This window comes from Spea bombifrons, chromosome 7, assembly GCF_027358695.1.
Source record: "Spea bombifrons isolate aSpeBom1 chromosome 7, aSpeBom1.2.pri, whole genome shotgun sequence".
NCBI classification, from domain to species: domain Eukaryota; kingdom Metazoa; phylum Chordata; class Amphibia; order Anura; family Pelobatidae; genus Spea; species Spea bombifrons.
Window position 1 is genome coordinate 29792253 of NC_071093.1, and position 24452 is coordinate 29816704.

General features: G+C 39.0%; 1 protein-coding gene across 1 annotated transcript; it reads right to left on the bottom strand.

The window, feature by feature from the left end:
- Positions 1-1646: 1646 nt before the first annotated feature.
- CPO (carboxypeptidase O) lies at positions 1647-23747 on the bottom strand. The gene is made up of 11 exons (XM_053471317.1): positions 23625-23747; positions 18636-18711; positions 17564-17688; positions 6885-6999; positions 5036-5137; positions 4727-4831; positions 4432-4542; positions 4088-4178; positions 3121-3323; positions 2340-2424; positions 1647-1916 (listed from the first exon to the last, which is right to left on the bottom strand). Exons 1-11 carry the CDS (start codon positions 23702-23704, stop codon positions 1654-1656), a joined length of 1356 nt encoding a protein of 451 aa, XP_053327292.1. The 5' UTR covers positions 23705-23747; the 3' UTR covers positions 1647-1653.
- Between the last annotated feature and the right edge of the window lie 705 nt (positions 23748-24452).

A 24452-nucleotide genomic window follows, 5' to 3' on the forward strand; every position in this document is an offset into this window, starting at 1 on the left:
GCATGACCACACCATTCCTGCCCAGAGAAAAAAAGAAACTGGCCCAAAGACTCTGGGTCAAGCCTGGACAGTTGGCAGCTATGCTTTTAGGTACAATAGGATTTTTCTTCAGTCTTTCCTGCCTCTTCCCAGAGTCGTGAAGTCATACAAACTGCCATTTATTATGGGATTCCTATTCCTATTAGGATTCCTTTTAGGTGAGTTGGCACTTAGTTCCTCACAAACTCCTGCACAGTTCATTGAATTTGTAATTTTACCTTGAAGAATCTTGAATCCTTGGGGGTCAACACTGATGAGTGAAGGAGTTGTGCGTAAATTTGAATTTAAAATACTGACTACCTAATGATTACTCCTAGATTGCTACCATGAAATCTTCTCTTCTTTAATGAACCTGGGCAAATGTGACCTCCCTGGCCTTTAATGGATGCCTTCATGTTTTTGAAGTAATATATCACGTGATAATTATTTAAATTAAAAATGTATCCTTAGTTGCATTAGAAATAATCACATTTTTCAAATTTACAATTATTTTTTGTTTTTTTCTTTTTTTTTAAAAAACCCTGTCCATAACACACAATATCACAAAGACAGAGAATTTGCCTTTTTAATCATGGAAATGTGCTCTGAACAAATGTTCACAATTACACAAAGAGAAATGTAGACCTGAGAAAAAATTGTGATTCTTTTGTGTCTTTGGAAATTGTGCTTCCCTTTTTAGTGCAAGTTTAAAGCTAGGTTTCCACTTGGTTTTTTTTTGCTAAAAACGCCTATAAAAACGCCAATAGCGCCACCTGGTGTTTTTTTTTTTGAAAAACGGCTGCAGCCAGATGTTAGCTGTAATTCAATAGGAAATCGCAAAATGCCATTTCCACTTGGCGTTTTTCTGTTTGGCGTTTTTTCAGTCCTCTTTGGCGTTTTTCTGCTTTTTTGGGCTCTGTGGCAGTTTTTTAAAATCGCAGCATGTTGACACTCTGGCATTTTTTGCAAGAAATCTTGGCGTTTTTCCTCCAATAGAAGTCTATGGGAGAGAAAAAACGCCATGAAAAAGCCATGTGGGTTTATTGCCTTGGCGTTTTTTATGGCGTTTTTTTCCACAGTTACAATGCAGAGGATGGACCCAGTATCTGTGTTTCCTACGAGAAATAGGCTGAAAACAAACAGTTTCACACAAAACAAAGTCCTGGACTGGTTCATATTGAATTTTACACCATTTGGAACAAACATGCCATTACAAACAAACATACGCGACTGGATCCTGCGTGCCAAAAGCAACAGCAAACAATTTGCACCATCATTTGGGGCCAATCTTCCCAGAGGAGCAGACATCCGGAATAAAGCATGCCTTACAAACCACAGAAAAGAGACAAAAGGGTCTACCAAGTAAATGACATCAGGAGAGGGCAGATACTTGCCATTTATCCTAATCCCTTTTAGCTGGGTGAAACTTCTAACTTGTAAAGGCTGGAAAAACTGCCTAAGGTCAAAAAAAGCAATTTCCACAGAAAGGCTAAAACGCCAGAAAAAACTGCAGAAAAAACGCCAAAACGCAGGTAAATGCAGCGGCAGTTTTCTTGGCAGTTTTCCTGGCGTTTTTCATCAAGAAAAAAACGCCGGACAAAAACCCAAGTGGAAACCTAGCCTAAAGAACATACTTCACATCATTTGGAGAACAGTATATGTGACGAAAACTTTAGACCAGAAAAAAAAGGAGACAACAGGTGCGCTATTTGGAAAATATTTGTCATCGACATAATCTATAATTGTCATCACAGCTGCCATGGTCTCTTCACAAGTTGGACGGATTTGGTCCTCCGGTAATATGAATTTATGGGTTCCGTTGTCTCTCAACTCCAAAGTAAATGAAAAGTCTATTCCAAGATCGTGGACCCAGTCTTGTGAGGTTCCTGAGGCTTCATCTGTAGAAAGGAACATCCAATTATCCCAAAGGATTTCAGAAAGATACCAAGAGATTTAATATAAGCTAATTTGACCAGCAATAATAATAATAATGTATTGATATGACTGTTTAGGATTAATAGATCTTTAGCTGCAGATCTACAAAAGACTAACACAAGTACGCGACTCACAGGCCTTTACAAGAATTTATATGAAATATTCAACATTATTGATGCAACATGCATCACAGTATAAAATACATGCACCACATCTACGTTTTTTTATACTATAAACGTGTTTCTAAGATGTTTTATAAATAACATGGTGCTCACATAATTTGAAGTAACTGAATGAACAAAACTTTCTGATCCAGTATATTCACATTGACAATTGGTAGACACGCTGTATAAACTTGCAATAAAATTGTCACATTGAACACTTACAAAGGAGTTTGGAGAAGGTTCCTACACTGTAATCTATGCCATGTTTCTTCTTCAGTTCAGAGGCAGCCATCCTGGCCACTTTAATCTAAGATAGAAAATCGATTGTTAGGGTAAAACACTAGGATACATGTAACAGTCTCTATATCAGATAAATACTATATCTAATGTCTATTATTTTCATTGAATGTTAGCATGTCCATCTTTAGCCATTGATCCATTGTCATATGACGATCTTGTGGGCTTCCAGGTTTCTCTTTTTCAGTGACTAAAAAGAGTTCCAAAAGCCCTTTGACCCTAGGAGACCCATTTATTGCTATGTTATTCTTTTTTTAATTTAATTTTTTTAGCTCTTTGGTGCAAACCTTAGGAGCTACAACTGTACATTTTAAGTGCAACAGCCTACCTACAAGAGCAAGCGTGAACTCCAAGCCATCAGTATCCCTGCTTCTACCACCACTGGACCTGCTACCTATAATCAACTTGTTTTGCCAAAAGACTGTTGGGTAAAGTTTATTTTTGGAAATCTCTGGATCCAATGATTTGGAAAAGAAACGGCGAATCCACTATTAACAAAGGTATTGTTTTCTTTTTATCAAGATGACAGGGCTAAGGTCATTATTTATTATTTCTCTATAGTGTAGTCTATAATATTCCATAGATAAAGAGATACATACTGTAGATGTCAGAAATCATTTATAAATAATATACATGTTGCTAGTCTGATAAGCACATATGATATAGTCTGCATGGAATAATTCACACAAAGGAGCCAAACCCTTACCGTTTCATTATAATTCCTTGGTAGTTCTGTTGTGTATCCATATGCAGTCAAGATGAACTGACTATATGAGTGTATAGTGAGGTAGCATATCATATCTGACTTATTTTTCTCTATGAAATTGACCACTGCCTTAGTTTCTGGTTCAGAAGCAGGTGAACTCCCACAGAAAGAATTGGAGCTGCAGTTGGTAGAAGACCCAAGAGCTAAAGTACAATGAAAGGAATGTGTAGTGTTAATACATTAAGGTCCATCGGTTCCAAAAAAAATACATTTGTATTAACCTGCTAAAAACTATAGTTTCCATTAGGGTGGCAGAACGCATGGCATTATTCTGTGTTCCGGCTAAGATGAAGTCATGCACTTAAGATAAAAAGCTGGATCATGGTTCGGATCTCTCTGCGCGTGTGAATCTATGTAGCCATGTTTCTTGCTTGACACTTCTTGGTTTTGCTGGCCTAGGTTTGGATATCACGTATACGATAATAAAATACATGATGCCATAAGCCTTGTGTAGCCCTCCATCGTGTTGCTTATTATGCATGAAGCCATGTTTTTAGTGTATGGCTCCTGGATCCTGGATTTATATCTGTCAAATTAAAGAGGAACTGCCACCGTCACAAATTTTAGCATAACCACATTAATTTATTAAAAACATCAGTAACTTGCGCTTTATATTTGTCAGTTAGTGTAATTGTTTTGAAGAGGTTTTATTAAGAATGTCAGCCCATGGAAGCTGTGTTCCGGAATCAACATGAAAGCCTCACATTATTTTACTTGTATACATACAACATAAAATGGGAGTTGGAACTGCCTACATGGAAAATAAAAAAAATCTCTCGTTTAATTAAAATTAATAATTATTTTTGTGATGGAGAGATATTTAAGCTATGCCATAATGTAATAAGGTAACCTGAAAATTAGGACTTCTATGATAAACTGGAGTGAAAATAAAAAACATGTCACCTACTGCACCACTTTATGTTAAAGTTACGGTTAAGGTCCACTCCATAGCAGGTGCCATTCTCATGCTGAGAGCGAGATTTTCTCCAGAGTCTTTCCTAGCAAAAATATTTTCCATAATAAAAATTTTGTTTTTATTATATTAAGAATAAAGGTTAAGGATTGTATTATACCGATCAATAACATAGACACAGGAGTAAAATCAAAAAGCACTTGCAACATTTTGTCATCAACCCTGATGTTGCTTTTTGGATCTTATATTTCTTTGTATAAAACATTAGAAAGTAAAATAAGCAAATACAGTAAATTGCCTAAAGCAAGCAAAACAGCACAACTGAATATGTGGCTTACATGTGTCCAGGAGTAGATATAACCATCAACGTTGAGAACAGGTAAGACATAGATATCAATGTTCTGGAGGATTTTACTGATCTTGGGATCACTCTTGTGTTTCTGGACAATCTGTTATAGGAGATCAAAAATGCAAAGTAAAGGCAGTTATTGTCGATTCCCTTTTATTATTTGAAAAAGTGGATGCAGAAAAAGAGAGATGGAGGGACACTAAGACCTACAGAAGACAACTGGTGAAGTATGCTAGTGACCATCCTCTCAGTATTGGCTAACGTACACGAGCTTAGATACTGACCTCTTTGACAAACCACTGGCAGAAGGCTGGGGCAATCCATTCTCTGGCATGTATTCCACAATCTATCCAGACAATCTTTTTTGATTTATTTGACTGAAGACTTATCTGGAAGGCAAAGCCACACGGATGAGGTGTGCCTGAAGACTACTTAGCAGTCACATATGATGAGCCCAACCCTGATTTTCCATATCAATTGAGAGCTTACTGCATGCCTTAGTGGACATTGTGTGACACATTGCTTACACTGCTTGCATTCAAACGTGTAAGCATCAAGATACAGAATATTAAACCATAACCAGAATCCTTTACCTTCAGGTAGTGCATGGGTCTTAATTCATATGTTGTGCCCAAAAAATGTTGTGTTACTAAGCCTTGGTTGCTCTCTGACATCTGACTAATCCAGTGATAAATCTGTCAAACAAAAACAAACATTATTTAACATCTCAGCCTGCAAAGTCTCCTCTTCACTGTGGTTTGCAAATCAGAGACTTTGTGGCCAGAAATGGCAATAGTAACAACATTATGTCCTTTAGTTTCTTCTTTCCAGTACCTTTATAAACATATTAAACTTCTAAGAGTAATTATTTCTCATTGGATCTCACTAACACCTGAACTCTATGGTTATATCAAAAGTATCTCTGGATTACATGTTTTATAGATGGGGAAAATCTGGTTGAGGCCAAGGATGGATAACTAAAGCGTGGTCCATACACAATTTATCACTCTTCAAACCAACCACGGATTGCATGTAGACAACCCTCTAGTAACCATACCATAAGGAAAGGGACAGTTCACTCAAGGGCAGTACTGTGTCCAACAATCGGGGAAGTAGTATAGGTAATCGCTGAGGGTCATTGATTGATATACCGTAACATTTAGCTACGTTTAGCAAGTAAATAAAATTCATAGCATGCATAGTTGGAAATGTGGCCCACAAGTCAAGGTATCTACTTTATGTTCAAGAGTTCCATTAAACTTGTTGTTTAAGTTGTGCAACACCCTTAGGTTTAATGTTGTTTGTGGACCAAGCACGGCCTGAATACTGAAAACCTGAGCTATAACTCTCCATTTCTGTGGTATATGTTCTACCTCTGTTATCTGATAAAAAATGACTCTGTATCATACTTCCTGTAGTAAACAATAGAATGGCTCAGTGTTAACCACCCAGACGGACACTCTAAATAATGAAAGTCTATGGAGAACAGCATTGCTATAATGAATCAGCTCAGAGTGGTGCTTGGGCAGGGAAAGTCACCAAGTAAAATTTAGTAGAACAGAATGCAATACGCTTTTGTCGATGCTAACCTAAATGACGTTATACATCACTGACATATGCTCAAGGAAAACAAAATACTTTTCCTTTAAGATCTTTAAATAAATTCCTTTATATTCTCTCACATCTGCTTCATATTCTTTGATTCTTCACTAAATAATTTAATATAAGATGATTTATAGGTCCTTTATAGTTCTTGTGCTTATTGGTGAAAAATTGTTGCATGAGAAATATTATGTTAACATAATTAATAGCAGTCCTGCATTTCTACCCGTAAGAAAGCAATGTAAACCACAGTTCATGCTGACTGGTATGCGTATGTTACTTGATACCCGAGCACTCCAAACTCATCAACGCATGAAACAGTTGGATAGCTGAGGCATAGCTTATATAACACATTTGTGAACTTATTGTGGCATTATATGTTTGTACAGATACAAAGTATGTGTGTTAATTTATAAATTGTGTTTTCCTTTTAAACAAAGAGATCAAGCTTAAGAAAGAATTAACAAAAGAATGTATGTTGTTAACCCACTCAGATCAAGCGTCATAGCTCATGGTGCTTCATTGCTTAGATGTCTACCATCGTAACCATGCTTCACAGACTTAGCACTTGAGATACGGAAGGATAGCCCACAATAAAATAAAACTGGCAAATCTTTATCTTGATACAACTGAGACCATTGTGAGGCTCCTTAAAAATACAGAGAATCTGATGACAAATAAGAATCATTCTGCCCATCTAAAGATTTAAACCTTAACCTATCCTTGATCTCCTTTTAGATTAAATTCCCTAGATGTATGCATATTTTTATCAACGTGACCTTCATTTTCCCCCTCGTATTTCTTCCTTTTTTTATCTACCCATGTTTATTATATTTTTACCTCTTCCATTGAATTATATTTGGTGTAGTTGTAGCTTGCCAGGGACCTCTTGTGCCTTTGTTCTGTACCCTTCGGTTTTGGACCCACCAAGTGTTTTACATTGTCTATCAGGATTCTGTAAGATCAAATTTAAAATTGCTGTAAGGGGAGAGAAGACAGAATAGAGGAGATTGGGTAGACACAAAATGTGACAATAACAATAATACAGATCTACCCACCGTTCAAGACGTCTGGGCTTCATGAAGATATGTGTGACTAGTTCAGCCAAATGCGGGAATTACCGCAACATAAGACGCATGCATTTCTGACACCATTTAGCTTTGACCTTTTAGTCAAAAATCAGACCTGCCTAGGCAGTTGAAGTTATCACAACGTCAGTGGTTCTCTACTATCATGTTTACTCAGTAAATGCTGACTTGAAGGTGCCTGCTCGTTAAAGGTAAAGTTTATAGGAAAGTTGTGGTTTCAACTGTCTAACTTTACAATTTATGTCCAAAAGGCTCAGCTGACCCCGTATAATGTTAATGGATGAGTAGACTGGAGAAATCACACAGATTGAGCTATGCATTATACATATTTGGGATCTTTGTGGCTCTGGCTATCTGGAGCACTCTCCTTGCAGGATGGCGGCCATGCTGACGTCAGTGAGTGGTCCCGCTGAAGTTGCATGTGGATTATACAGGGCTAGCCAAATGTTTCCTGCAGCTAATGCTCACTGGGGTTGCCCTTCATAATGTAGATAAGTGCGAGAGTTAAGGTTGCCACCTTTTCCAAACCCAATTCCTGGATACTATTTAAGAATTTGTGTCTGGGGCATAATCAAGGCTGTGGCCTTGGGTAACGTTTTACTTATGGCAGCTAAAATGTTTAGTTAAAAGAAAGTATAGGAAGGAGGTGAGACAAGGAAAGAGTGAGAAAAAGAAAAATAGAATAAAGTGATAGAAGAGAAGAAAGAAAGAAAAGACGAAGGAAAGAGAAAGGAAAGAGGAGTGATAAGAGAGAAGATATGAGAAAAACAAGAGAATACAAGAAATAATATATATTATTATATGTGTGTGTGTGAAAGTATAATAAAGAAACGGAAGCAAAGAAAAAACAAAAGGAAAGAGTGAGGAAGATGGAGAGACGAGAAAAGAGACCTGATGAAACAGAGAGGAAACATTTAAACTCTCCATCAGCTGCATGAAAAGTTACAAATATACCTATTATATCCTAAAAAAACAGGAAGCTAAATCCATTTATGATTTATGATTTAGTTCACCCTCTCCTTTTCCTGTCCAGGCTGACTAGGCCTAGGACATCCCATTGCTCCACAGTGAGGATTGCAGCTGTGGAAGGGACAGTATGGGTGCTGTCCTGGGTCAAGCCTTGGACTGCGCCTAAGGTAAATACGTTGCTGTGTACAGTATGCCTCCTTTTTAATATATAATGACAAAAGTACAAGCGAACGATGCACTGTTTCTCCCTGTATTTCAGGGAATCTCCTGTGAAAGCAAACCATAAAAACACTTCAACTCACTACACGCAGCTACACGTGTAACGCGCACCCACACCAAATGCATGATTTATCATTAGAATGAACAGAGCTCCTGACCCCTCTCTAGTGCTCTGAGTGTCAATAAATCCTCCCAGTTGATCTTTATTTATTTATTTACAACCTGTAATCTCACATTGAGAGCAGCAGGTAAGACAACAATATGGCTTTAATCGCCCATCTGTCTTCAATCAGCAGATAAGTGGTTGAAGTAACTCTTCTGGTACGGCAAATCGCTGCATCAATGTCAGCAGTCGGTACATTAAAATAAGATGTGTAACTTCTTCCAGTCACTGCTATGCTTCGTTATGTACCAGCACTGCTCAGAAAAGTGAAATCCCGCAGGTTGTGCACTAAAAAACCCATGTGAAGACCTCTGAGATCCCGCAAGCTGATGTACCGTATTTATCGGCGTATAACACGCACTGGTGTATAACACGCACCCCCATTTTTGAACAAAAAAACTGAACAAAAAAAACTTCATCAGAATCACTGCTATTTGGGAAACCACACACACACAGTAAGACACACACAGTAAGACACACACACACTCAGACACACACACACAGTAAGAGACACACACACTCAGACACACACACTAAGACACACACACACACACACTAAGACATACACACACACTAAGACATACACACACACTAAGACACACACTAAGACACAGACACAAACAGACTCAGAGACACACACAAACAGACTCAGAGACACACACAAACAGACACACACTCAGACACACACACTCAGACACACACACCCTAACCCCCCTTCTCAGGATCTCCCCTCTCTCTCCCTAACCCCACCCCGGTCACTTACCTTCAACTCCTGTGTTGGAAGCGTGAGGCGTTTGTCTCGGGTGCCGGCGCTTCACTGCTGAGCGGCGGCACCCAAGACAAACGCCTCACGCTTCCAACACAGGAGTTGAAGCGCTGAGGCAGGCGGCGGCGGCGGCGGCTGAGGCAGGCAACGGCGGCTGAGGCTGGCAGCGGCGGCTGAGGCTGAGGCAGGAGGCAGGCGGCAGGCGGCAGGCGGCGGCGGCTGAGGCTGAGGCAGGCGGCAGGCGGCGGCTGAGGCTGAGGCAGGCGGCAGGCGGCTGAGGCAGGCGGCGGCCGCCAGCAGAGGAGTCCTGGATTTCTGTCAGTCAGGGGGGCCCGAGAGTTGCCGAGCGGTCGTCTTCAGCAACCGCTCGGCACCCCTTCGGCCCCCCCTGACTGGCAGAACTCCAGGTAGTTCCGCCACTGGCTCTAGGATTTATCGGCGTATAACACGCAGGTAGGATTTCAGCTTCAAATTTTAGTTAAAAAAGTGCGTGTTATACGCCGATAAATACGGTAATTCTGCATCCTTTTCTGCGTTGGCCTAATGAAAGATATCAACGTCGACTAAAGACTCAATGCTATTATGGGCTAATGCGGCTATATCTTTGGTTTTATGTAACAACGTATCCCGATGCCTTGAATGTTCTATGGCTGAGTACATCTCAAACAACTAATAGAAGAAGAATTTTCTTGCATTTCTTCTACATTGGATGAATTCAAGCATATGTGACATAGCACATTCTGTTAACAAATATAAAAGTATTGCTGTCATTTAACACGGTTTAAGGCAAATGGAATTTGGGGCTGGAAGGAAATGATCTTCCACATTTTTACCATTACAATTTGGTTGAGAATATTTGAGCATTCAAATAAAATACATATATATTTTTTACGCCACACCAAAAGAAGCCTGTGTTGTGGCTAAATGCAGAAATATACTCTTGGGACTTTTTTTTGCTATTGAACTATTGAAATTATGGGGTGTGTTACATTTAAAGTTTCCTACGTGAATAGGCCATATGAAGAATTAAGTAGGGTACGGATACTAAAACCCCATGCTTTTTTTTTCAGCAAAAAGAGGAGCAACAGATGTAGAACTGAGATTTCATATACCCGTAATGAGTCCTCAGTTGGCTGTAGGAGGCATCCCAGGCTCTCATGCCATACATACACAAGTATCTACTGCAAACGTTTATACACAGGGCAATTCCCCCAGTGCTTGTTAGCTCTGGATTGCTTTATCACCTCTCCTAATATGAGAGGCAGCCTTGCCTAGGCATCGGTTGTTAGAATGCAGTTAAGGATCTGACGAGTACATTGAGACGAATGAAATAAATGTTTATATCTATCAGATAAAATGCAGGCTTAGTAGAGCTTTCAGTCAGCCGCAAATGAACCCTTTAAATGCAAAAGGGCTTTTGGTGTAAATTTCTGTTGACCGTGTTTATGGGCGTCGGAAGCACAAAAGGAGTTAACGTTGTGTTTTCTTTTTAATTTAGTCATTAATTCAGCCCATAAATGCCATCTAGAAATTGAATGCCAGGGATGTCTTATTATTAAAAATGAGCAGCACTTGTTAAATGGAAAATGCTTCATCTGGCATAAGCTGTCCCCTGATACTTCATATCATGCGCGCAGCGAAATATTGCTGCATTAAAATAAGGCCCAAACCCACCTCCAAGCTCTCCATTTAAATGAGGGTGTCTGATTCATTCAGATAAATCTTACCCATCTCATTTATCACGAATCTTGCTCAACGCCGAATCATTTCATTTCAGGGACTCTATCTCCTAAGCACGTACTTTATGCAACATCTTCATTGTTTGAATTGTCAACTGCTAACAGCTTTAACAATCCTTTTGTGCCATAATGGATATATGAATATATATATATATATATATATATATAGAGCTGAAACAACGAATCGATAAAATCGATAATAATCGATAACGGAAATCATCGATAACGATTTCCGTTATCGATTAATCGAGTGATCAATTCGTTGTTGGAGCACTCGGCTCCTTTTACTTACCTCCGCGAGCGTTCCCCGCTTCTGCTACACGCTCTGCAGTCTCCGCCTTCTTTTAGCTACGTGACGGATGTGACGCGTTCCGGAGGTAAGTATTCTTCATGTCTATGTGCACGGATCGCACAGAGCCACTCGCACAGAGCGAATCGCTCTGTGCGAATGGAGCCACTCGCACAGAGCGGTTCGCTCTGTGCGAGTGGCTCCACTCGCACAGAGCGGTTCGCTCTGTGCGAGTGGCTCCATTCGCACAGAGCGGTTCGCTCTGTGCGAGTGGCTCCATTCGCACAGAGCGGTTCGCTCTGTGCGAGTGGCTCCATTCGCACAGAGCGGTTCGCTCTGTGCGAGTGGCTCCATTCGCACAGAGCGGTTCGCTCTGTGCGAGTGGCTCCATTCGCACAGAGCGGTTCGCTCTGTGCGAGTGGCTCCATTCGCACAGAGCGGTTCGCTCTGTGCGAGTGGCTCCATTCGCACAGAGCGGTTCGCTCTGTGCGAGTGGCTCCATTCGCACAGAGCGGTTCGTGAGTGTGGGTGCAGGGCAGAGTGGGGGTGGGGGTGCAGGGCAGAGTGGGGGTGGGGGTGCAGGGCAGAGTGGGGGTGGGGGGTGCAGGGCAGGAGACTGGGTGCAGGGCAGAGTGGGGGTGGGGATGCAGGGTGTGAGTGTGGGTGCAGAGCAGAGTGGGAGACTGGGTGCAGGGCAGAGTGGGGGTGGGGATGCAGGGCAGGGTGTGAGTGTGGGTGCAGGGCAGAGTGGGTGCAGGGCAGAGTGTGAGTGTGGGGGCAGGGCAGAATGTGGGGGCAGGGCTGGGTGCAGGGCAGAGTTAGAGACTGGGTGCAGGGGCACAGTGCAAAGTGCTGGGTGCAAAGTGCCAGTGCTGGGTGCAAAGTGCCAGGGCTGGGTGCAAAGTGCTGGGTGCAAAGTGCCAGGGCTGGGTGCAAAGTGCAAAGTGCTGGTGCAAAGTGCTGAATGCTGGGTGCAAAGTGCTGGATGCAAAGTGCCAGGGCTGGGGCAAAGTGCTGGGTGCAAAGTGCTGGGTGCAAAGTGCCAGGGCTGGGTGCAAAGTGCTGGGTGCAAAGTGCTGGGTGCAAAGTGCTGGGTGCAAAGTGCAAAGTGCTGGGGCAAAGTTTCTTGAACAGTAATAGTCCACCTCTTTTCAGAATGTTTGGGGTTATTTTGTTTCATAAATATTGTGTTTGGGTTCTTGTACTTTGAAAATATTGTTTTTTATTACATCATAACAAAATAAGAATGTTAATGTAAATTTTAAGTTGTTTTTTAACATCCAGTTCATTAAATTCTTTTAAATAAACGAAAAATTTGCATATTGTTTTTTTTTATCCGATTAATCGATTAATCGAAAAAATAATCGGCCGATTAATCGATTATTAAAATAATCGTTAGTTGCAGCCCTATATATATATATATATATATATATAATGCTCTGAAACCATATAAAGGATGAAGTAGCTCAACTTAAGCACATAATGATTTTAAGTCAAATTTATACATAAATGTCAGAGTTCACTGATGTTATTGAACCTTGGATTATGTTCAATGCCCTATTTTTTATTTTATTAATAATGGCAGATATGATGTTTTATTTATGTTTGCTTCAATATGTTTGCTTTAATTTCTTCTATTTCATCACTAATTGTTGACAATGTTTTTTATTTTGGCCACTAAAGGAGTTAATCAGCAACTACTTAACTCTATTGCACCATTTGTTTTGTATTAATTTACAATCACTTATCACCTCTTCCTTTTCCATCTATAAGATTTCACTGGAGCTGCCCCATATCTCTGGAATCTACTCCCAAGGAACCTTCAGCTTTCACCCTCCCTCCCAACATTCAAGAAACATCTCAAAACCCATTTCTTCAGAAAAACCGCACCATCTTAGCAGCTAAAAGTTCCTGGTCATTGATACGACCCCAACACTACCTCTCACCCTTTCTCTGTGCCTTATGTTTGTCACCCCATTCCCTCAAGATTGTAAGCTTGCGAGCCGGGCTCTCTCCACCTAATGTATCGGTTGGTCTTAGTCTGTCAATTCTCGTTTTGTCATACACCTTGGATTTATGTATTGTATTAAGCGCTGCGTAAACTGTTGGCACTATATAAATATAAGATAATAATAATAATAATAATAATAATAATAATAATAATAATAAATTACAGACTTTGATAATTTCAATGCTATGATGTCATGATGCTTGAGATTGGGGTGTTTCTGGAGAACTGACGTATTAATCTGCTCCTTGTATGAAACTGCATACAATACATTTGGTGGTATGTAATATACAACATATTTTTTGCTTTTCCATTCTTGTGTAATAATGACTTTTCGGCATGAAATTCTGAGATCATTCTTGTTGTGCATCTATTACCACCTTAAAAAAAAATAAAAAATAACCCTTCATATGTATATTGGTATATACCGGTATTTAATGTGCACTGTGTCAAGAAAAAGCAGATCGCAAATGTTGTATTCTCGAGTTTGTTGCATTCTCATCTAGGAAACTTGCTATAATATTTGGCTAGATTGAGAATCTATTCGAAGAAATGTTCAAAGAACTCAATGGAGAAAGAAGGCTTCAGGAGCCTTTGAAAGTGACTAAGACTGAGCAGTTGACCTTTTTCTCTGGAGGTGGCCAGAAGTTAAAATAGTTGTGTTACAGTTACTGAATGCCATTATTCTACCCCACTATTCAACACGGAGCTTCTGAATATGAATGTAAGAAGACCCTGGTTAACTCAGTTCATGATTTCACTACATGCAAGAAAACCAACATTTTACGTTAAGACAATAAAGAAGGATAAGCACTGCTAACTGTCTAACAACTAAGGGACCCATGGCGCAGGAGAGTAATCCTCTTTCTGAAATTCACGTATCTATTATGGGATTTAGTTTCCTTGCTGATTGATAACCTATATGCAGAGATAGCAGAGCAGTTAGCTAATATTCATTGTTGCAGACAAGGAGGGTTGAAGGTAAACACAACAGGGGTTTCTGTATCATTAACTACCAAATTGTATCCTTTTTTCCAGTCCTTCGGAATTCCTCTCTCGCTGTTTCATATTAAGTGCCCCACTGAGCCCATCACCTGACCATCTTTTACATAATTACTGATTAAAATTCCAATGTCAAACTATGGTGTTTAAAATAATACCTTAGTGTTTGGTATAGTCCAACAATTTTTTGTAAGATTTAGAGGTTTTACAGTTTTTATGGAAACCATACTATATGCCAAAGTTCGGAATTAGAGTAAACAAAGCAGGGGCTCATATTTTACTGTAGATTTTGAGTTACGTGAATACTTCAGTTCTGATGACCCATTTTGGGCTAATAGTATCTTTTTTGTAATTTTATATAAAAGTTTACATTATTATTAAAAAATGGTTTGTTTTTTTTCTGTACAGACTCACAAATGCACCAATTTAGTTGAGGAAATTAAAAATTAACATTCATCTTGATAAGCTCCAGAATGGAAAGCTAAAGTTCATCTTTATAAGTTACAAATTAGAAATGTTTCTCCAAGTTCATCTTAAAAAAGAAAATCGAAGCGGATCCTTTGACAATAGCTATCTTGTGCAGTAACTAAGCAGCAGAGAGACCCCCATTCCACCGTCCCAGTGGGACTATGGAGGTAAAACTCCTTTATTGTATAGTGATACTTACATGCCAGGCCTCCCAGAGACTACTAGAGACTACTAGAAAAATATAACGAAGGACAATTTGTAGATTGAGCATAGGTTTGAACTACTTGGACAGACACAATGGATGATCAGAGCACCTAAGGCCAGGCATGGTTTGCTTTCCAGTACCCCAGAAAGAAACAGATGGTGCTTCAGGAAAGAAGCCTTTTAGAAAATATATACCTGACCCAAGTGATCTACAGGGGCAGTAAATTTACCAAGACCTCTTTCCAACTGCATCCTAATTTCCCATCATCTACACAAGTAGGGTTTAGTCTTGACCTAGACCTAGTTTTAGTTTTTATTATAACAAAAAAAGCAGGCCTCCTCTCGGTGTGCAAACATCTCAGCTGTTTCTTGACTGCTGTTTAGACGAACACTCAACCTTCAACACTAACGCTTAGCAATTCTAGAGCATAACTACAGTAATCTGTTTCCTAAATAAGTACAGTGCATTTATCACTTATCCCTCCTTTAAATTGATACTTGTGGACGGTATGACCCACTGAGAAAGTGCTAATAACGGTAATTCAAGCTAAACAAGTGAGACAAATGTTGATCATAACCCGATTACAGTTTAAGCCAGGTACATTACTCACACAGATGACTTCACAAGGCATATTGACTATAGACAGGAAAAATGAAGAGCAGGAGCCAAGAAACCTTCAGACAGAAATTAGTGACCAACATGTATACATGTTGCGGTAGTTATTTTATTATGGTTCTAAATAGAATGTAAGGCAGTAAAACTGTAGTAGTCATTATCCAGCCACTGGGGATCTCAGTTCTACAGAAGTGTCAAATAAGATGTTAAGCATCTTAATCTGATTGAAAAAGAATGTATACAAAACTGTCTGCACTAAAAACAACACAAAATAAATATAACATAAACAGTTTACATGTGCATATGAATAAATTCTAACCCTTTTTTTATTAATTTATCTCAATCCTGAAGTCAGAATGAAACAAGAAAACTGAGCAGAGTGAGACAGGCATACATGGGAACTCTCTGGGTTGGACCCAAAGTCTCCAGCTGAAGTCTTGCTTCTGTGAGTCTCCTGCTCAATTTCTATTTTCTCCAGGCAGGGTGGGCGGTACTTGGTCATGTCTAGTCCCCGCCCACTTCCTGCTTATTGCCCTTAGTTGACCTCTCACTAAAAGCTGTCTGTGGCACCATGTGTGGCTGACTCTACCCCTTCGCAAATCCACTCCAACAGCAGAGGAAGATATCTGCGTATCCTACCAGGAATAAAAGCTTACCTAGGAACCCTATAGTCTAAATGATGGTACCAAATTACACTGAAACAGAATCTGCCCTGAGAGCCTACAAATCTCCAGCACATGCACACCTTGAAGTTCCTTTACTTCATGAACGTACATGGGGCTCTCTCCTCCACCGATGCTAAAAGTCATCACTCCATATGTATATAAAGCACATGCCAGGGCCCTGCTAAGTCCGGCAATCAGTCACTTTCACTTGTAAGAGGTAATTCTGGTAATGTGGAATTCTGGAATGTAACATTGACACCTAAAAAGTACACTTTGGGAAGAAAGAGGCTCACAGTCATGCCGTAAAAAGTGATGTAATGTATAAATATTTATTTGCACTTGAAAAATGGCTAACAAATTTAGTCACCACATCTTAAGTGATGGTATTCAATCCGCTCCAGAAATATGTATAAAGCCTGGTAATTCTGTTTATACAAATCATTAGGGCACCAGCATGAATTCTGGCATTGAATCTATTATGTAGTACATTTCACCTCTCCTTTAGTGAGTAAGATAAGTCATTATTATATGGATGCCTATTTGACAGTATAAAGGGATAAAAAGTAAATTAAGTGTTATGTTAGCAATGGTCTTTTATCTGGATCATTTTTGTTGTGCATCTATTACTGCCTGTTAAAAACGAAATAACCCCTGCTACGTATACTGGTGTATATTTCCTGTAATCTGTGTCAAGAGTAAATAGTAAGAATGGACATGTATACAAGTAGGTTAGAGCTATTATGCCTCTTGACAATTTTCCATTTTTCAACACCAAGGTTTAGAATAAAAGGCAATAATTTGGCAGTCAGAAATGGCTTTTGTAACAAGACCAATAAATGCTGGTCAGACTCTGCATTATCTATCGCATGTGTTGCTGATCCATGTAAACCAGTCCCTTGCCATGACTGCTATATTGTTCTTAATGAACACATTTTTTTGTTGCAGCGATCCCCCCACAACCCTTTGGAGCTCTAGATTTAAATAATTCCAGTGTGTCCCATATCACACTGGCACTGAAAAGGTTACGGTAATCAAGGACTCCATGATACAGAATGATTTGGATATTGAAAGCTGCCTGACATTTCGTTGTAACAGCAATATCTTAAATGCAAGTTATAAAAGTTTATGTAAACCCTATTTTAAAAAACTTGGTTGTAAAGGGTTAATCTTGCATACAAATATGTAGTTACTCCAGCAGCCTGTCTCTGCAGTTGATATGAGCTCTCTTAACTTCAGTGTGTCATTCTGCATGACTGATATTCAATTTATACCAAGCCAGAGTCTGTAAGATTAAAACTGCTAACCACACATCCCTTCACTTACTCAAAAGATAGTGAACAGTGAAGCAGGTCCTGTTTCATGGGCTGCAGAGCAGTCGATGGGATCCTGACATGCACAACATTCCCGACAGTGATATCTTCTGGCTGTAGAGGCTTCCAGAGATCCAGCTGGTACAAAAAATGATAAATTACACATCATAGAAATAAAGTGCCAAATGCAACACCGTGTGCAGTAATGTGACTGCCTACAGGCATCTCCCATTAACATTCAAAGGATGATATAAAATAAGACATTGGTATTCTACAACTAAACCTGCTTCCTTTCTAGATAGACTGCCGCATCATTAATTACAATACGTATGAGTGTAACTAGGTAAATAAATCAGAATTCAGGTACAGTGCTGACAAAGGTATGACGGATTCAGCCACTGCACAGAGGGATGCATTCATTGTCACATCATTACGTCTGATCCAAGCCAGACTAAAGAGATGTAATTGGAACCAGGTAAGGTGTATGCATTTTCTGAATGTACGGTGTTGGATGCCTCTGGGAATGTGCAAGGCTCTGTACTCATACTTGGGAACCTGAGTTTTTGTCCCAAGCTCAGGTTGAAGGGTCAGATTCTCAGGGTCACACAGTTGGGAACTGCCTACAATCACTAACCTGCCATTCCATTACTGCCTATTCTACCTATTCCCACTCACACTCCACCATATCTGACCCTTTTTGGTGTGGACCTGCTCTATTCTTGCACACGATGAAGAGAGACTGTAATTATAGTTATTTGAGTTTACAAGTATTAAAGATTAGTAAAGATTATTAGAGATGGTTCTTTTGCGTTTTCTTTTGAATCAAATTAGTGTTGCAACAAAATCTGCATTGTTTTTCATAGCTGTGTGTTCATTCAGAGGGAGAGCTCTGAGTAGCCTACCCTCCTTAGGCATGCAATCTAGTTCCTGCAGAAAACCTAGCTAAAAATGTCCCTGATGAAGTTACCTAACCTTGTAGATAAAACAAGGGCCAGCTATTAGTAACCAAGAGATAGATGTTCTAGACAATGTAACCCCCCAAAATAAATTATTAGCTTGACTTCCTCCATGTACTAATTACTTACCATCCATGATTGACACATTTCCTGCAAGCATTGGACCTGTTTCACATTCTCAGGGATGATTCGTAACACTTGGTCCCTAAAATGGAAACAAAAATCTATGGTTAGGTAAATGAATGACAAGTACAAATTGTGTGAATTTAATTCAATTGTGAAATCAAAAATAAATACATTTACATGTGATGGACCAACTGACATCGTGAGAAGAATGAAGGGCTTATTCTTTGGATACAAGTGAGACCATCTGGAGCAGCCACAGGACCCAAGGAAGGAACCAAAGAGGATTTTGGATCGTTAAAATGGGCTTGCCCTTCATAAATGAGTGGATTTTAGATTCTACCTCAGGTACTCAACAGGATCGCACCTCTCCATACCATATTCCATACTACACAGTTAAGGGGGATATATCTAGAACTTTTGATGAGTGGAAAAACACAAAAAGCATTAGTAGATGCGCAGACACAGAATTTGTTTTCTGATTTCTCTTCTAAGATAATCTGCCCCGTAGTGTATTGTTCTCTGATAGATTGCAGACCTTGTCGCACTAAAGCGATTTTATGGAAGAATAGTAAACGTAAAGTATAAGCAAGGGATATATAAGGAATCCTCTCCTGTTAGACCCTGGTGGTAATGAATCCTTTATGAACGCATTCATGTTTTTGCCTTTTTAATAACTCTAACGACCTTGAGAATTTCAGCATGGTTCCTTTTCATCTCCCCTCTCATCTTAAATTCTCAGACACAGTAATCTCTTCTCAGATCAATATTAAAAAAACAGAGGCGCTGCTAACCCTCTGAGGGAACAATTAATATGCTTAATACTGTATTAAACTTTAGTACTAAATCTGAGGCATATCCCACAGAGAATATGGTTTAAGTGGTCTCTACAAATTGGAGACTTTATAGCATTTGTAGACAGGCTCACCAAAAACATAAGCGAATACATTCTCCAGGGCAATGGCAGTAAAATACTTTCTATTTTAATATACATACCATGCAAAAGCAGTGGGGTAAACCATTTGATTAACAACAGAACTCGTATCCTGTTTGGGATCTAAATGTCTGTGTCTTGGAATATGTTGTTGAACTTGAGAAATTAGTATAATTATATTTTAGAGCAAAAAAAAACTGTTTTGCTCAAAATATCAGAGTCAGTTAACAAATGCCTTGCTTATGCTCAATAATAAAATATTAAAGACGTCATTAACAGATTAAAACCAGTTTCAAATGGCCCATTTCTGCACCAAGAAGCCTTGGGCCCCCTAAAACTAGACTTTTGGTGAACCACGTGTCGATCGCAGCAGCCCGAGCGCGTTTCCCTTATTTTTTTTATTTTCTATTAAAGATTATAAGTACTTTATGGGCACGCTCAACACTAATTTGTTTTAATTTTAATAATATGGAGGAACGTTTAAGCTCTTGTTTCTACCGCTCTATTAATTAGCATGGAGATCTATACACAACGCAGCAATAGTAATTTATACTTTTTTTAATTAATTAACAGGGAGGTCTTGATACAACACAGCATTGGTAGTTTTTCACAGGGAGCTGTTTGAGATTATTCTATGCTTACCGTTTTTAGCTCCAGTGATTAGTAATCATATGTACCGATTCCTGATACTATTTTAAGCTCAGGAAAAACATTTGTTTATTTGTATAATGCACGGTCTAATAAAAATTACATTTCTGCAACATTTAATTAGTGGGCAGACATTTGCATGTTTAGTAACTCCCTACTGAAGAGATGAAGGAGATTTTGTATGTATTGTCTACCACAATATGTAAAATGTATGTATAATATAGCTACATTTCATCTACTCCAGCACTCACTTTTCATACATGACATATCAAATTCATCCCAACCTAACAATCATCTTTTCACTCTTCACTTTTCCTTGATACGTATACTGGACACGTTGCCAAACTACTATAGTCCTCTGACCCAACAACCTCTCTCTATCCGCTTGCTCCATTCCATTAAAACCTCAATCTGTCAAATGGGCATCACTCACTATTTTCACCTTTTAAACATCGCTCACTCAACCAGTGCTTTTCTATCCTCTGTCAAGCAGGATATTCTCAAAATGTCAAGCATACTCCTGCGGGATTGCTGTGTTATTTAAAACTTTGTTTAGGTACCTCCAGGCATAATATAAAATGCCACCTGGTATTGCAGAGCACCTGTACTGGTTTTCAGGATCTCCTCTTTTGAGCAATAAATGACTCCCTTTCAAACCTGTGCCAATTCAAAAGACATTTGTACTGATGCAAGGAAGAAAGCAAAGCCTGCTCTAGTTGGGAGTACTTGAAACATGATCTAGAGACACTCTCCCATGATATGTGCAATGTCAATATGGGCAGCCAACTATATTAAATAAAGACACAGACCCAGGAGACTGGGGATAAAAGCCTATACTTTTCACATTTGTTTTTAGGTTAACAAACAAATAAAATATATTAATGAATTTATCAGAATTGTTAGCTAAATCTTCCTAACTGATAAGATCTTGGTGACTGAACGTGGCCCCTAGGGAGTACTAACAGAGACATTGCACTAGCATCCTCTACACAGTAGAGACACTGCTTGGTCCTTACCAAGAAGAACCCACAATGAGTCTTAGATGCCTGTGCTACTGAAACAAGAGCTAATCACATCTTAGATAACTAAGTTACTCACTGATGTCAGACTCCTGGGACCCATGTCAACGCTGATCATCTTGACCATAACCAAAAAACAAAAGTATGTGGGCATATCCTTGAGGCATATGCAGCCAAAGAGATCTGAAGGTAGACCTGTCTTATTTCTCCTACCCAAACCCTACTGACCTAAACCTTGGTCCATATGTATGTTAAACATATTCCATGCCCCGTCAAGCAGTCCTTTCATTCATGCTAAATCACGGGTTGCTGTTTAAGCTCTTGAGGCCAGATACCCCTGACCCATGACTCTGTTTCTTAATGGATTCCCATGTAGTTAACAGATCATTAATGCTGACTTCTGGGCTTTTAAACACAATATACAACCAAGCTTTTTCTATCCTCACATATTAAATGTGACACAGTAGGGAAGTCATTTATTGAGGTTAATTAATGCTCTGTTTTAAGCTCACCAGTCCAGCCACCCCAACCTGAACCCTACACTCTGTATAATCTATTGTGCATTAATACAGCATTTTATTAAAGCTTAGTAAGTTATCCTCTATGCGCTCCCATCCTATAACTAATAACTGGCTCTAGATTTAATGACCATTCCATGTAGCCCTTATATAAATGTTTTTGTATCAACATGTTTTAGAATTATAAACACCTTTAGTCTCTTGTATTACTAGATAGTCTCCAGTTGAAGCTGATAAGTTTTTTCGACCAACATGGAAGAAAGTGTAGTTTTCATATGAAGAAACATCTGAAATCCCGAAAGCTTATGTATCTTTACATCTTTTTCTTTGTTGGCCCAAGAGTGATACAAATGATACACCTTTAACTATAGACTCCAATGCTTCTCAGAATAATACAACAACACTTGTTTTCTTATCGGTAGAGGGTTCTATGTCTTTAGTGTTTCTTTACCATGGTATAAACTTTTTAAGGGGCAGACTGCGGGTCCATAAACTTTGCGTAAACAAAAATTTGGATAGGGTCCCTAAACAACGTCTTATTCTGCATATATGACAGTGACATCACTGAACCTATGCAACATGGAGAAGTGCGCTTGGAGGGCATGTTAAGTAACGGTGTGTATCCTATTCACAGTGTGCATTTAAGAACCTAGTGAGGTCTAGAAACCACCAAGAGGTGAATAATTGGTCACGGAAAAAAAAAGAACATTAGGCAAGGCTGTGTCTTTAAGGATGTTGTATAAACAACACATCAGTAAAAAGTTGTATGAAGTCTTGGTAATGTGCTAGAAATCTCTATTCCATATTTAGATCTGCATCTTGAAGAATAACTGCTTTTTAAGGCAATTTGTTAGAAAAGTTTAACATTTTTCTTAATTAAATCATAGGGAGAATTGTAGTATAAAGCCACTTTAATGCCATGGATACCCACTAGTTTTTATACTATTTTGCTCCAAATGCATTTAATCTGTCCAATGTCTAGGTACAGCACTCCCGAATAACCTCTTGTGTACATTCGCCAAATTAATTCTGATCAATGCTGTATATAGAGGCAGTGCTTACATAATGCAAGAAGAATAGCGTAGTGCTCAAAATAGGAAAATATACACAATATTACCCAGCTTTAGGGAGTAGTAATTACTGAACCTCAGGCAGAGAAGCATAGGAACAGTATCAGTAGTAGTAAATAAATGTATTTGAACAAGTAAAACTTAGTATGTTACATATGGATTCAAGATCTTCAACACATCCACCAGGTGCCACCTCTGTAAAAGAGCTGTTGGCTCTTAAGAAATTAAAGTGAAGAAAAAAGTCCAGAATCTCTCAGCGGTATTCTGGACTCTTTTCTTCACTTGCATTATCCTATTCTTCTTGCATTTTGGTTACTTAGCTAATAGTGAGGTACTAGTTGAGGCTGAGCTGCTGTCCACAACCACAGAAGCACCGTACACCCCTTTTTGCAAGATCATACATAACATTAAGAACATTTTTTTATTTGTATTTATGGTTCCAAATAGGAAAACACAATTTACTAAACTATGCCTTTGTCCTTTTTAAAATACCTTAAATATTTTATGGTTTAAATGGATTCTATGATGGTATTTACATATATATTATCAACTAAATAAAACACATTATAAAAGACGCATTCATCATATGTATGTATTATTTGCGTAAGTTAAAAGTAATACAGGTAGAAAAGGTAGTTTCCTATTTTATTGTTAGTTTTTAAACTTGTGACTGATAATTAAGTTCACTAACATACAACGTTTCTGGTTCCTAGAATTGGACAGTGCTGTGCAGTGGTTTATAAGGAATGTAAACTTTACATCTGTGTCCTATGTCATTTACCATCAAATTGTAAAGAAATTCTTACCCGTCATACTGGATCCCCCAGCCCAGCACCTGTGGGGTGAGAATTCCTAGGATCCCAGCGTTCCACAGAAGAATATACATGTTGAAGCTGTACAAACACACAAGTCGGTTAAACACTGAAGGCGGCTGGATGCTTTTTGGACTTTGACAGTGTAATCTTCAGCTAAAGTATTTCACAGCTGACTTTTTAACCCAATGCTGCCCATGACCTACAAAGTATTCTAGGCCCCCCACTGAAAGCTTCGTTCAGGACAAAATTAGCTTAATCCTCTTTGTGTTTGAAGGCACCAGACATTTTGGCACAGCATTGTCATTGTTTAATTTAACAAGCATTGTTACATCCTTAATAGGAATCATCATTTGCTGTAATGAGAGATGAGCTTTGCATGCTGACAAAAGGCTTTCAAGTCCTACTGGCTGTGATGTAGCAAGTCAAGAAAATATTTGTTATAAAGAACAGTGCATACTCGGTAGGTTATGAAGTTCATCATGTATTCTTGGCTTTAATGTAGGTCACTACACTTCATTCTGCTTTGGATCATCCTTGAGGCCATGGCCGTATTTTATGAATGTTTCAGAAGCATTCAGCAATAAAGGGGAGGTGTGGTCACCTTGCAAACATCTAACCAGACAACTGGCAATGAATGTGCAACAACTGCAGCTACCATCACCAGAGGGCAAAGATCTAAAAGTAGAATCACGGATTAAAGGTTGGGGCTAGAGGTAGAAACAATGTTGCTTTTGTAAGTTTACGGTGTCACTGTTTCATTTTACTAATGATTCCTGATGACCATAATTTGACCTTCTATTTAACAGGATTAAGGGACAG

Bases quoted from the DNA above. Each gene is read 5' to 3' on its own strand.
- CPO (XM_053471317.1), bottom strand. From the start codon at position 23,704: ATGTATATTCTTCTGTGGAACGCTGGGATCCTAGGAATTCTCACCCCA. The intron at 4,543-4,726 runs GTCAGTATCTAA...CTCCTATAACAG, and splicing joins GCCAGTGGTTTGTCAAAGAG to ATTGTCCAGAAACACAAGAG. The intron at 2,425-3,120 runs GTAAGGGTTTGG...TTTCTATCTTAG, and splicing joins CAAGGAATTATAATGAAACG to ATTAAAGTGGCCAGGATGGC.